Here is a 13,712-nt window from a genome sequence, read left to right on the forward strand (position 1 = left end):
CACCAATGTAATGATCATGCTGTTTAATCAGCTTCTTGAAATGCAACTCCTGTCAGGTGGACCTTTTCAGTAAGGTAAATTGTTAATATTCATCTATGCATGTGATGTCATCTAGTAACATCCCTATGATATCTTTGCAAAGGAGAAATGCTCACTAACAGGGATGTAAACAAATTTGTGCTGAACATTTGAGATAAATAAGCTTTTTGTTCAGTGTCTAATCTAATTTGATGCAGCTGTTCATATTTTAGCTCATTGGGCTGCTGCATCTGGTAGAGAAATCATTCACTTAATAGAGGACATTTCTCAGGTGGTCTCTTTGCGCCATCTGCATCATTACCAACCACCCGAGCCACTACCTGTTCACCCCACTACCATCCAGAAGGCAGGGTCAGTACAGGTGCATCAAAGCTGGGGCCGAGAGTCTGAAAAACAGCTTCCATCTCAAGGCCATCAGACTGCTAAACAGCAATTACTAACTCAGAGAGGCTGCTGCCTACATAGAGATTCAAATCACTGGCCACTTTAAACAATGCCAACTTTAATAATGTTAACATATCTTATATTCTTCCTCTCATATACTGTACCTTATTCCATCTATTGCATCTTGCACACTCTTGGTCATCGCTCATCCATATATTTATATGTACATATTTATACATACTTATTCCATCCCTTCAGATTTGTGTGTATTAGGTAGTTGTTGGGGAATTGTTAGATTACTTGTTAGATATTACTGCACTGTCGGAATTAGAAGCATTTCACTACACTCACATTAACATCTGCTAGCCATGTGTATGTGACCAATACAATTTCATTTCATTTCATTTTATCGTTATGGCTGCTTACACAGGCAGCCCAATTCTGATTTTTTTTTTCACTGATTGGGCTTTTGACCAATCAGATCTTTTTCAAAGCTGATCTGATTGAACAAAAGACCAAATAGGGACAAAATATAAAAATGGCACTGCCTGTATAAAGGCAGCTTCTCATCACTGTCAAAACCCAAGCAAGCGGATAACTATGTGTACAATATGATTTAAACAAGCTGATAAAGACCAATTTGAGACGAAACCAGGTAGACACAGGACACCCAATGTCTGAGAGCCAATTGTGGTTTGTTTGGAAAAGTCAGGAATTCGCTAGCATGCCAGTGCATTGAAAAGCAGGTGGGCCATGATGCCTTTGTAGTGTCACAGAAATTAGTTCCTTGAAGATTTCATTATTCATTTGCACCACAGGAGGCTGGTGGCACCTTAATTGGGGAGGACATGCTCGTGGTAATGGCTTGAGTTTACCAGGTGGAATGATATCAAATACATCAAACACATGGTTGCTATTTGTTTGCCATTCCATTTGCTCAATTCCAGCCATTATTATGAGCCGTCCTCCCCTCAGCAGCCTCCACTGATTTGCACTGTATTGTCATTCAATAGATTTTCAAAGCACAGGCATTACAATGATTTAGCCTGTTAATTGGGCTACAAATCCCTTAATTGGTTAGACTTCATGTATGCAATAAAGCATTTGCTAATTGCAATGGTTCCCTAAAAGCATCAGCACAGACTAGGCCTTAAACTATAATGTGTTATCGTGTTTGGTTCTTTATTTTTGTAATTGTGTAACATTTCCCAAAGCTGAGATCTGTACATGTCTTGGAAGCACTCCTCCCGGGCGTCGCGCCCTCCGCACTATCACCCATATTAGCCTGGGTCTATACCTCGCTCTCAACTCTGCATACTAGCACGAGCTGAATCTTTCAACTGTTACACATGACGCTGGGCTGTAATGGGCGACGCTCCTCTTGCAGCTGGCTGAGCGACACGCCTCCCGAAGCCTCATGCAACAGCGACCCTAAGCAGCGCACCGTTTTTAACGGTTTCTTTCTTTCTTTCATGTGACCGAAGAAGGCCCGTTTAACGGGAGATTTCGACGATGAGTAGCTTCATGAGTATGGCGTGTATTGGAGACTTTGACCCATTCACCGCTGCCATTCCCGCCACCAGAGTTGAGCTCACGGTGTCGTGTAGGTGAGTAGAGGGGCACTGATGTCAATTGAGTGACAGAATGCTTCTGGTATAGGCTAAGATTGTGGAGAACGGTGGATATGTTTGGTGAACTGCTAAATATAAATTGTTTAGTCCGAATTTAGTCAAGCATTCTCGCATTAATTCTTTATTTTGGGGATTTGGCCAGAAAACAGACATAGCCCATTAGGCTATAAAAATAGCATTTAATCTATACATTTTGATTGAATTAAATATTACCATTATCATGATGGTCCATTGCTTTAGCTTATCAATCACGGTTAGTCTACATTTGAGGGATGTTTAAATTAAGTTTATGACGGTGGAACAATGTGCGTGCTATTAGTGTTTCCTAACATGACAGCTCACGCTCCCTTTTGGGCTCGGCTCCACTTAATTAACTAAGCAAACCGCCGTCCAGAAAAATGGATGCTGCTGAGAGAATTGATGAATGCTTTATGATCGTAGATTAAATTTGACTTGATACAACTATAGTAGCGAGCAGCAGCTGGCTGGCTCGGGCTCCCGTGTTGCGTAAGGGGTCTCCGCGGAGTTCCTTCTACCAGAGAGAGCTGATGCTCCCGCGACTGGTCGGTCTCAGTCAGTCACAACACTCACTGTGGAGATCATTTAACACACACAGAGAAGGAGAGACGTGGAGTCGCTCAGTGCGGTGTCGGTGCACACCTGAGATTGTGGTGCTGAAGGTTGGAATTCCGATTCAGTCACTGTCTGCGTCAATGATGCTCAATCTCTGATAACCGCAATTACAGCTTCTTTGATTAAGAGCCAGATCGCAATTTACTGGAGGGGAGAGTTGTCAATCTTTTCTTTTAATTTGGGGAGGGTTGTGTGTTTTATTTTACTTTATTGGGCACAGTGGATGTTAGTGCGTTTTTCCTGGTTAACATTATTTTGCAGGTTTTACCAGGCTATATAATTTCTTCCATCCTAGCCAAATTTCCTAATCTGCTTGCATGCGCCTCCCCTATATATCAAGGTGTTTTGGTACTTCCCTTGTGCACTACGCTTTTCCATGTTAACTTTTATTATAAACTGGGTGGTCAGCCAATGCGGATTGGCTGACAGCCGTGGTATATCAGACCGTACACCACGGGTATGACAACATATTTATTTTTACTGCTCTAATTATGTTGGTAACCAGATTATAATAGCAATAAGGCACCTCTGGGGTTTACGACTAAGGGCTGTGTCCAGGCACTCCGCCATGCGTCGTGCATAAGAACAGCCCTTAACCATGGTATATTGGCCATATACCACACACCCTCGTGCCCTATTGCTTAACTACACCACAGGTCTGTAAAGTATATCAGTCTAGCTGTCGATTCTCTCCTCTATCCACCCTTCATAGTGACAATAGTGGTAGTTTGATCGTTTGTCCAGATTTGCAACAGGCTAACTAGCAATCATACTACAAATAAAGGCATTCAAAGCTGCATCAATTTTCAATATGAATTGACAAGAACAAATGGGAATAGATGATAGGCAATGGACGGGCCAGGTGCATCATTGGGCATGAAAGAACAGTGAAGACATGAAACACACAGCTCAGAAAGCTCCGCTATTGATCTTGTTTCGGGACAATACAGTTATCCTACCTAGACTATAGAATTCATAATTGCATTATTGTTTTCAATTGAGTACAAAATTCTACTCTAGGCTTCAGTGAAAATGTAATTTGAATGACGGCGCAAAAGCCCTGTGATTTGAATGTTTAATTCGATTTGGATCCGTTGTGGGTCCACTCTCAACAGTTTATACGGTCTAGAAAGGCACAGTAGCAGGCCAGTCTGGCTGTATTTTATTTTTATTTTTACTTCTGATACAGAATGCGCTGTCTGTTTCAGATCATCATTCTTCAAAGTCGTCCTATAATAATGTCGCCACATACGCTCCCTCCGGGCAGTGCCATTCAGGAAAGCTTAACACGCACTCTGCCTCCTCGCCAATCCGAGTGGCTATTCCTCGCTCACCTAGAACCTAATGCTTCAATATAGCCTAAATATTTATCATTTAACTTTTAAAATGTATTACCTGTGTTTACTTACATAAACACAACCAGTCACAGTGTTTTAATCTGATTAGGCTACTTCAAAAGTCTCCTGTAGGCATGCGCGCGTTCATCCAAAATATAATTCCAGCATCCTCAAAATGGCTTGACATTAACCAGGTTTCCATCCAACCTTTTCATGCAGTACAGTAGCCTACAGTACACGTTGGATAAAAAATGTCACGCCATCATGCAGTTTATTAGGCAACAGATGAAATAAATGATGATGACTTCACAGGGTGACGAAAGTACACAGTGATGAGCGTTATGCTTGTTTCAACTAATATGGAGGGTCATATTCTTGTGACATGATGATCGATGCTTGGCTGGCGTTTGACAAATAAAAATAATCTCACTTTTGTCCGTAGTAATCAGATACGTATCTGCAAGCTGTTGCCTAGAGCACACGTGCCAATACCAGAGTGGACACATTCGCTATATCAATGCAACATTTATTTGTGAGAAAAAAACATCAGTAGGCCTAGAGTTGAAAATGCGATGGAAACCCATTTAATTTCAGTTTTTTATTCGGTACACATGAATTTAACCTCAAATTATTTTCACTACGCATTTGCACACAGACATTTATCTGCAACGAGTCAATTTGATGGAAACACAACTCTGATGGGGAAAATGCACAAGGATCTCCCTTGGGATTTGATTTGACGTTACGTTACGAGAGAGAGACGTCATCAGAGCGCGCAACAGGACACTGTACTCTCTATACTCGGTTTGTTGTTTACATTAAAACTTTCTCATTAAATCGATTTTAATCTGAACTGAAGTTTTGTTACTAAGGATTCCACAACGCGGTTAGACTGCAAGTTTCTGTTCCTTTTTTTTGTTGTTGCGTGGATTCCGCGAGTACCTCAGACACCTGTCGTCGTCGTGGGAAAGACTCATTGTTATCTTTTCATAAAACAACTGGTTGCAGTATAGAGCTTATCTGAATACCAAGCAGATCCTGAGGGAAATCGACGAGTACCAACAGCTTTACGCTATGGAGGAACAACATATTCCTTCGTGGAAAGATACGACCACCTCACAAAATAACTATAACTCGACAAAAATAGAGAAACAGATTCATGTACAGACACGGACGATTTACTTACCATTGAGGTAGTGTCTAGTGCCCTGGCTGGAATCCATGCAACAATGGAAAAGTTGTGTGAGAAGGTAGCAGGGCTGAGGCTGAGTTTGGAGTTCAGCCAGAGTGAAATTCTCAAGCTCCAAAGAGAAAACAAGACACTCACAGCCAAGGTAAAAATACACGATTCCAACATGGATTGTCTACTCAGGGAAACAGGGTGATTAAGTACACGCTACTAGACATACAAAGTCGTAGAATGCGTGAAAATCCTTTTTTTCTGGTATTCCTGAGGACGCATCCAATAATCCGGAGGGCGCGATCAGAGAATTCATGAAATCCGCATTGAAACTACCTATAGAGACTGTAAACAAGGTGGCTTTCCACCGGGTACACAGACTTGGAGCTCGGAACGACAAGACCAAGGGTCCCGACCGATCATCGCAAAATTTGAACACTACCAAACAAAAGGAGCTGATCAAAAGCAGAGGAAGGGAGCTTAAAGGGACCATATTCAGTCTCAATTACCAATTTCCGAAGGAGATAAACGAACGTTGGAAGAGACAACAAAGGATGGATGGTAGGCGTGCCTTTATCATTGTGGACAAACTCTTTATATATGGACAGCTATTCCGAGACAGCTCCATACAACTGTGGCTGTACTAAATTCTACAGGGACTTCAGGTTACGAAAAAAGGAAGGTATGGGAACTGTTTAAAATATCTGAACATTATAAAGTGGATATGAACACACACGTACTAAACTACATGGTTGCTTACACATACAGACTTATACATTCACACACACCTGATTTCACTCTCTTCTCTCACTTTCTCTCTTTTCTCTTCTCTCCCTCTCTTATTGTCGAGAACTGTTTTATAATTGAATGTGTTTATTGTTTGTCTATCTTTTTTTATGTATTTGTCTACAAGTTTATATATGTTTACAACAAGCAAGGGGAAGATATCAAAATGGGGCATTGGGGAATAATAACATATTGTACGGAATACATTTGTACTGTAGTGAAGCCGTCTCTAGAGTAATGCAAGGTCTCTTCCATGATCATGTGAAACGTCAATTGCTATGGAAATGCTGGGATGTGTTTTTCAATTATGTTAAAGGTAATTATGACGCAACTATGATGATGATACGATATGGATTACAATTATGAATATTAATTCTATACGCACTACATGTTACACACGCAGACACTCAAACATGCAAATTGTTATTATTTATTTGGACATCACACATTATAGTCTTACTCTTATACAGACATCATACACACTCTCATTATATCATTTCCAATATCAAACACATCAACCTACTCAGATTTGTTACACACATCATTTGTCTCAATTTTCTAACATTTGTGGCATTGGCTCACAGGCAAACAGGCAAGGGAATAAAACAAATATTGCTAGAACCTATTTGTTGAATTCTAAATATCAGACATTTGAAAGCTCTAGTTTTGACCTTCATAATACCTCTGATGGCAATAACTTTACAAGCACTAATTATGGTCACTTTAGCCTGAGAATAGTATCTAGTTATGGTAAGAGGTGAACTAAGTATAGCTCGTTATAATTGTAACGGTTTGGCAGATTATAAAAAACAATCAGTCTTTACATGGCTAAAAGAAAAGGAATATAGCATATGCTGTTTTCAAGAAATCCACTCTACATCCTTAGATGAAGTTGTGTGGAAAAAGGAATGGGGTTGTGAAATAATTTTCTGTCATGAACAAAGGATCTCAAATCAAATTGATTTATATAGCCCTTCGTACATCAGCTGATATCTCAAAGTGCTGTACAGAAACCCAGCCTAAAACCCCAAACAGCAAGTAATGCAGGTGTAGAAGCACGGTGGTTAGGAAAAACTCCCCAGAAAGGCCAAAACCAAGGAAGAAACCTAGAGAGGAACCAGGCTATGAGGGGTGGCCATTCCTCTTCTGGCTGTGCCGGGTGGAGATTATAACAGAACATGGCCAAGATGTTCAAATGTTCCTAAATGACCAGCATGGTCAAATAATAATAATCACAGTAGTTGTCGAGGGTGCAACAGGTCAGCACCTCAGGAGTAAATGTCAGTTAGCTTTTCATAGCCGATTATTGAGAGTATCTCTACCGCTCCTGTCTCTAGAGAGTTGAAAACAGCAAGTCTGGGACAGGTAGCACATCCAGTGAACAGGTCAGGGTTCCATAGCCACAGGCAGAACAGTTGAAACTGGAGCAGCAGCACGGCCAGGTGGACTGGGGACAGCAAGGATTCATCATGCCAGGTAGTCCTGAGGCATGGTCCTAGGGCTCAGGTCCTCCCGAGAGAGAGAGAGAGAAAGAAAGAGAGATTTAGAGAGAGCATACTTAAATTCACACAGGACACCGGATAAGACAGGAGGCGCCAACCCAGACAGGAAGACCACGTCAGTGACTCAACCACTCAAGTGACTCACCCCTCCTAGGGACGGCATGGAAGAGCACCAGTAAGCCAGTGACTCAGCCCTTGTAATAGGGTTAGAGGCAGAGAATTCCAGTGGAAAGAGGGGAACCGGCCAGGCAGAGACAGCAAGGGCGGTTCGTTGCTCCAGTTCCTTTCCGTTCCCCTTCACACTCCTGGGCCAGACTACACTCAATCATAGGATCTACTGAAGAGATGTGTCTTCAATAAAGACTTAAAGGTTGAGACCGAGTCTGCGTCTCTCACATGGGTAGGCAGACCATTCCATAAAAATGGAGGTCTATAGGAGAAAGCCCTGCCTTCAGCTGTTTGCTTAGAAATTCTAGGGACAATTAGGAGGCCTGCGTCTTGTGACCGTAGCATATGTGTAGGTATGTACGGCAGGATCAAATTGGAAAGATAGGTAGAAGCAAGCTCATGTAATGCTTTGTAGGTTAGCAGTAAAACCTTGAAATCAGCCCTTGCCTTAACAGGAAGCCAGTGTAGGGAGGCTAGCACTGGAGTAATATGATCAAATGTTTTGGTTCTAGTCAGGATTCTAGCAGCCGTGTTTAGCACTAACTGAAGTTTATTTAGTGCTTTATCTGGGTAGCTGGAAAGTAGAGCATTGCAGTAGTCTAACCTAGAAGTGACAAAAGCATGGATTTTATTTTTGACAGAACATTTCTGATTTTTGCAATGTTACGTAGATGCAAAAAAGCTGTCCTTGAAACATTCTTGATATGTTCGTCAAAAGAGAGATCGTGGTCAGGAGTAACGCCGAGGTCCTTCACAGTTTGTAATGCTGTGTTTGTCACAATATAATAGCCTGCACTTATAGTCCCTATAAACAATTGTTTGATTTACTTTTGATATTACCTTAATAAAGTTTAGAAGCTTTTGTGAAGGTTTGGTGTGGCTATTATTAAGCTTTAGCTACTGCAAGCCTGTGATATGAAGGCTGTGCGCACCAGCACTCAAACTGACTCCCAACAGTTGAACTTGAGGCAAGGCAGGATGCTTTAAGGCCTAGTTCCGCCTTATAATCTAGCAATATTATGCTCGTCTTTATACAAAATACTGTGATTGAACATGAACAAATGAACCTCCTTCTGCAAGTCTACATTTGTATAGCAGACGCAGTAGCTATCTGACGTTGAGATATGCTGGTGACATGCATTTCTTTCTCTTGGGATAGGCCTAAGCTTCTCTAATATCATACAGTAGATACCTGAGCCTAAAGGCCTATACATGCAATGCCCTGATGCATTTAGTGCTCAAATCTCCCACAGGTGAGCCGTGAGGTGGACAATCATTGTTTTAGGAAAGTAGCATAAAAAACAATAAAAGATATAGGCTATGAAGTTTAGCATATGCTACACATTGAAACACAAGGAATATGTTTGTTTTTTTGTCATTTGTTATAGGCTGTTTTTCAGGACATGTAAATGCTGCTCATTTTGCCAATATCCCTAGTTTGATAGTGCCGGCTGTACCAAGTCAGATCTGAATGCATATTAATGTCCTGTAAATGTATTCTCGGTCACGTTGTCTGGTGCCAAAACCATGAAATGCTCATGTTGTTTAATATGCAGATTTTAGAATATTCACATGAAAATCTGTCGGGGGGGGGGGGGGTTGGTTAGGGAGATGACCAAGAATCCGATGGTCAATCTGACAGTGCGAAGATGAGAGAACCTCTGTAAAATGCACATGACATTCCGCTTGAATTTGACTAAAGGCACCGAAAGGACTCTCGGAGCATGAGAAACAAGATTTTCTGGTCTGATGAAACCAAGATTGAACTCTTGGGCCTGAATGCCAAGCGTCACATCTGGAGGAATCCTGGCACCATCCCTACGGTGAAGCATGGTGGTGGCAGCATCATGCTGTGGGGATGTTTTTGAGCGGCAGGGTCTGGGAGACCAGTCAGGATCGAGGGAATGATGAACGGAGCAAAGTACAGAGAGATACTTGATGAAAACCTGCTCCAGAGCGCTCAGGACCTCAGACTGGGGTGAAGGTTCACCTTCCAACAGAACAAAGACCCTAAGCATACAGCCAAGATAGCCACTTCTACGTTTCGGAACAAGTCTCTGAACATCCCTGAATGGCCCAGCCAGAGCCCGGACTTGAACCCGATCTAACATCTCCGGAGAGACCTGAAAAACGCTCCCCATTCAACCTGACAGATCTTGAGAGGATATGCAGAGAAGAATGGGAGAAACTCTCAAATACAGTTGTGCCAAGCTTGTAGTGTCATACCCAAGAAGTCTTGAGGGTATAATCGCTGCCAAAGGTTATTCAACAAAGTACTGAGTAAAGGGTCTGAATACTTATGTAAATGTAATATTTCAGTTAATTATTTTTAATGAATTAGCAAAAATGTCCAGAAACCTATTGTTTCTTTGTCATTGTGGGGTATTGTGTGTAGATTGATGAGGGGGAAAAAATAATTTAATCCATTTGAGAATAAGGCTTTAATTTAACAAAATGTGGAAAAGGTCAGGTGGTCTGAATACTTTCCAAATGCACTCTATATACAAGAGTATGTCGACACCCATTCAAATTACTGGATTATTACTGGATTATTATATTATTACTGGATTATACTGGCTATTTCAGCCACACCTGTTGCTGACAGGTGTATAAAATCGAGTACACAGCCATGCAATCTCCATAGACAAACACTGGCAGTAAAATGGCCTTACTGAAGAACATGGTAACTTTCATCATGGCACCGTCATAGAATGCAACCTTTCCAACATGTCAGTTCATCACATTTCTGCCCTGCTAGAGCTGCCCCGGTCAACTCTAAGTGCTCTTATTGTGAAGTGGAAATGACTAGGAGCAACAACTGCTCAGTCACAAAGTGGTAGGCCACACAAGCTCATAGAATGGGACCGCTGAGTGTGTAAAAATCGTCTGTTCTCGGTTGCAACACTCAGTTCCACACTGCCTCGAAGCAACGTCAGCATAAGAACTGTTCATCGGGAGCTTCATGAAATGGGTTTCCATGGCCGAGCAGCCGCACACAAGCCTAAGATGTACAATGCCAAGCGTCGGCTGGAGTGGTTTAAAGTACGCCGCCATTTGACTCTAGAGCAGTGGAAACCCGTTCTCTGGAATGGTGAATCACGCTTCACCATCTGGCAGTCCGATGGAGTAATCTGGGTTTGGCGGATGCCAGGAGAATGCTACCTGCCCCAATGCATAGTGCCAAATGTAAAGTTTGGTGGAGGAGGAGTAATGGTCTGGGGCTGTTTTTCATGGTTTGGGCTAGGCCTCTTAGTTCCAGTGAAGGAAAATCTTAACACTACAGCATACAATGACATACTAGACTTGCCAAGTTGCAGTTGTCAGAAGTTGACATACACTTAGGTTGGAGTCATTTGAAACTCGTTTTTCAACCACTCCACAAATTTTTTGTTAACAAACTATAGTTTTGGCAAGTCGGTTAGGACATTTAGTTTGTGCATGACACAAGTCATTTTTCCAACAATTATTTACAGACAGATTATTTCACTTATAATTCACTGTGTCACAATTCCAGTGGGTCAGAAGTTTACATATACTAAGTTGACTGTGCCTTTAAACAGCTTGAAAATTCCAGAATAGCTTTAGAAGATTCTGATAGGCTAATTGACATCATTTCAGTCAATTGGAGGTGTACCTGTGGATGTATTTCAAGGCCTACCTTCAAACTCAGTGCCTCTTTGTTTGACATCATGGGAAAATCAGAAGAAATCAGGCAAGATCTCAGAAAAAAAATGTAGACCTCCACAAGTCTGGTTCATCCTTGGGAGCAATTTCCAAACGCCTGAAGGTACCACGTTCATCTGTACAATCAATAGCACGCAAGTATAAGCACCATGGGACCACGCAGCCTTCGTACCACTCAGGAAGGAGATGCGTTCTGTCTCCTAGAGATGATGATTGTGCGAAAAGTGCAAATCAATCCCAGAACAACAGCAATGGGCCTTGTGAAGATGCTGGAGGAAAGGGTAGAAAGTACCTACAGTCGTGGCCAAATGTTTTGAGAATGACACAAATATTAATTTTCACAAAGTTTGCTGCTTCAGTGTCTTTAGATATTTTTGTCAGATGTTACTATGGAATACTGAAGTATAATTACAAGCATAAGTGTCAAAGGCTTTTATTGACAATTACATGAAGTTGATGCAAAGAGTCAATATTTGCAGTGTTGACCCTTCTTTTTCAAGACCTCTGCAATACGCTCTGGCAACCTGTCAATTCACTTATGGGCCACATCCTGACTGATGGCAGCCCATTCTTGCATAATCAATGCTTGGAGTTTGTCAGAATTTGTGGGTTTTTGTTTGTCCACCCGCCTCTTGAGGATGGACCACAAGTTCTCAATGGGATTAAGGTCTGGGGAGTTTCCTGGCCATAGACCCAAAATATCGATGTTTTGTTCCCCGAGCCACTTAGATATCACTTTTGCCTTACGGCAAGGTGCTCCATCATGCTGGGAAAGGCATTGTTCGTCACCAAACTGTTCTTGGATGGTTGGAAGAAGTTGCTCTCGGAGGATGTGTTGGTACCATTCTTTATTCATGGCTGTGTTCTTAGGCAAAATTGTGAGTGAGCTCACTCCCTTGGCTGAGAAGCAACCCCACACATGAATGGTCTCAGGATGCTTTACTGTTGGCATGACACAGGACTGATGGTAGCGCTCACCTTGTCTTCTCCGGACAAGCTTTTTTCCGGATGCCCCAAACAATCGGAAAGGGTATTCATCAGAGAAAATGACTTTACCCCAGTCCTCAGCAGTCCAATCCCTGTATCTTTTGCAGAATATCAGTCTGTCCCTGATGTTTTTCCTGGAGAGAAGTGGCTTCTTTGCTGCCCTTCTTGACACCAGGCCATCCTCAAAGTCTTCGCCTCACTGTGCGTGCAGATGCACTCACACCTGCCTGCTGCCATTCCTGAGCAAGCTCTGTACTGGTGGTTCCCCGATCCCGCAGCTGAATCAACTTTAGGAGACGGTCCTGGCGCTTGCTGGACTTTCTTGGGCGCCCTGAAGCCTTCTTCACAACAATTGAACCGCTCTCCTTGAAGTTCTTCATGATCTGATAAATGATTGATTTAGATGCAATCTTACTGGCAGCAATATCCTTGCCTGTGAAGCCCTTTTTGTGCAAAGCAATGATGATGGCACATGTTTCCTTGCAGGTAACCATGATTGACAGAGGAAGAACAATGATTCCAAGCACCACCCTCCTTTTGAAGCTTCCAGTCTGTTATTCGAACTCAATCAGCATGACAGAGTGATCTCCAGCCTTGACCTCGTCAACACTCACACCTGTGTTAACGAGAGAATCACTGACATGATGTCAGCTGGTTCTTTTGTGGCAGGGCTGAAATGCAGTGGAAACGTTTCAGGGTGATTCAGTTCATTTGCATGGCAATGGGGGACTTTGCAAATAATTGCAATTCATCGGATCACTCTTCATAACATTCAGGAGTATATGCAAATTGCCATCAAATAAACTGAGGCAGCAGACATTGTGAAAATTAATATTTGTGTCATTCTCAAAACTTTTGGCCACGACTGTATATCCACAGTAAAACAAGTCGACATAATCTAAATCGACATAATCTGAAAGGCCGCTCAGCAAGGAAGAAGCCACTGCTCCAAAACCACCATAAAAAAGCCAGACTACGCTTTGCAACTGCACATGGGGACAAAGATCGTACTTTTTGGAGAAATGTCCTCTGGTCTGATGAAACAAAAATAGAACTGTTGGGCCATAATGACCATCGTTATGTTTGGAGGTAAAAGGGGGAGGCTTGCAAGCCGAAGAATAACCTCCCAACTGTGAAGCACGGGGGTGGTAGCATCATGTTGTGGGTGTGCTTTGCTGCAGGAGGGACTGGTGCACTTCACAAAATAGATTGCATCATAAGGAGGAAAAGCGACATCTCAGACATCAGTCAGGAAGTTAAAGCTTGGTTGCAAATGGGTCTTCCAAATGGACAATGACCCCAAGCATACTTCCAAAGTTGTGGCAAAATGGCTTAAGGACAACAACGTCAAGTTATTGGAGTGGCCATCACAAAGCCCTTA

General features: G+C 42.3%; 1 protein-coding gene across 1 annotated transcript in view; it reads left to right on the forward strand.

Moving 5' to 3' along the window:
- The first annotated feature begins 1,935 nt into the window (after positions 1-1,935).
- LOC139416491 (copine-8-like) overlaps positions 1,936-13,712 on the forward strand; it is a 73,768-nt gene continuing 61,991 nt past the window's right edge. Inside the window, exon 1 of the mRNA XM_071165135.1 lies at positions 1,936-2,030. Coding sequence (XP_071021236.1) covers positions 1,936-2,030 — 95 coding nt within the window. The remainder of the gene's footprint in view (positions 2,031-13,712) is intronic.

This window comes from Oncorhynchus clarkii, chromosome 1 (assembly GCF_045791955.1).
Source record: "Oncorhynchus clarkii lewisi isolate Uvic-CL-2024 chromosome 1, UVic_Ocla_1.0, whole genome shotgun sequence".
Classification (NCBI taxonomy): Eukaryota; Metazoa; Chordata; class Actinopteri; order Salmoniformes; family Salmonidae; genus Oncorhynchus; species Oncorhynchus clarkii.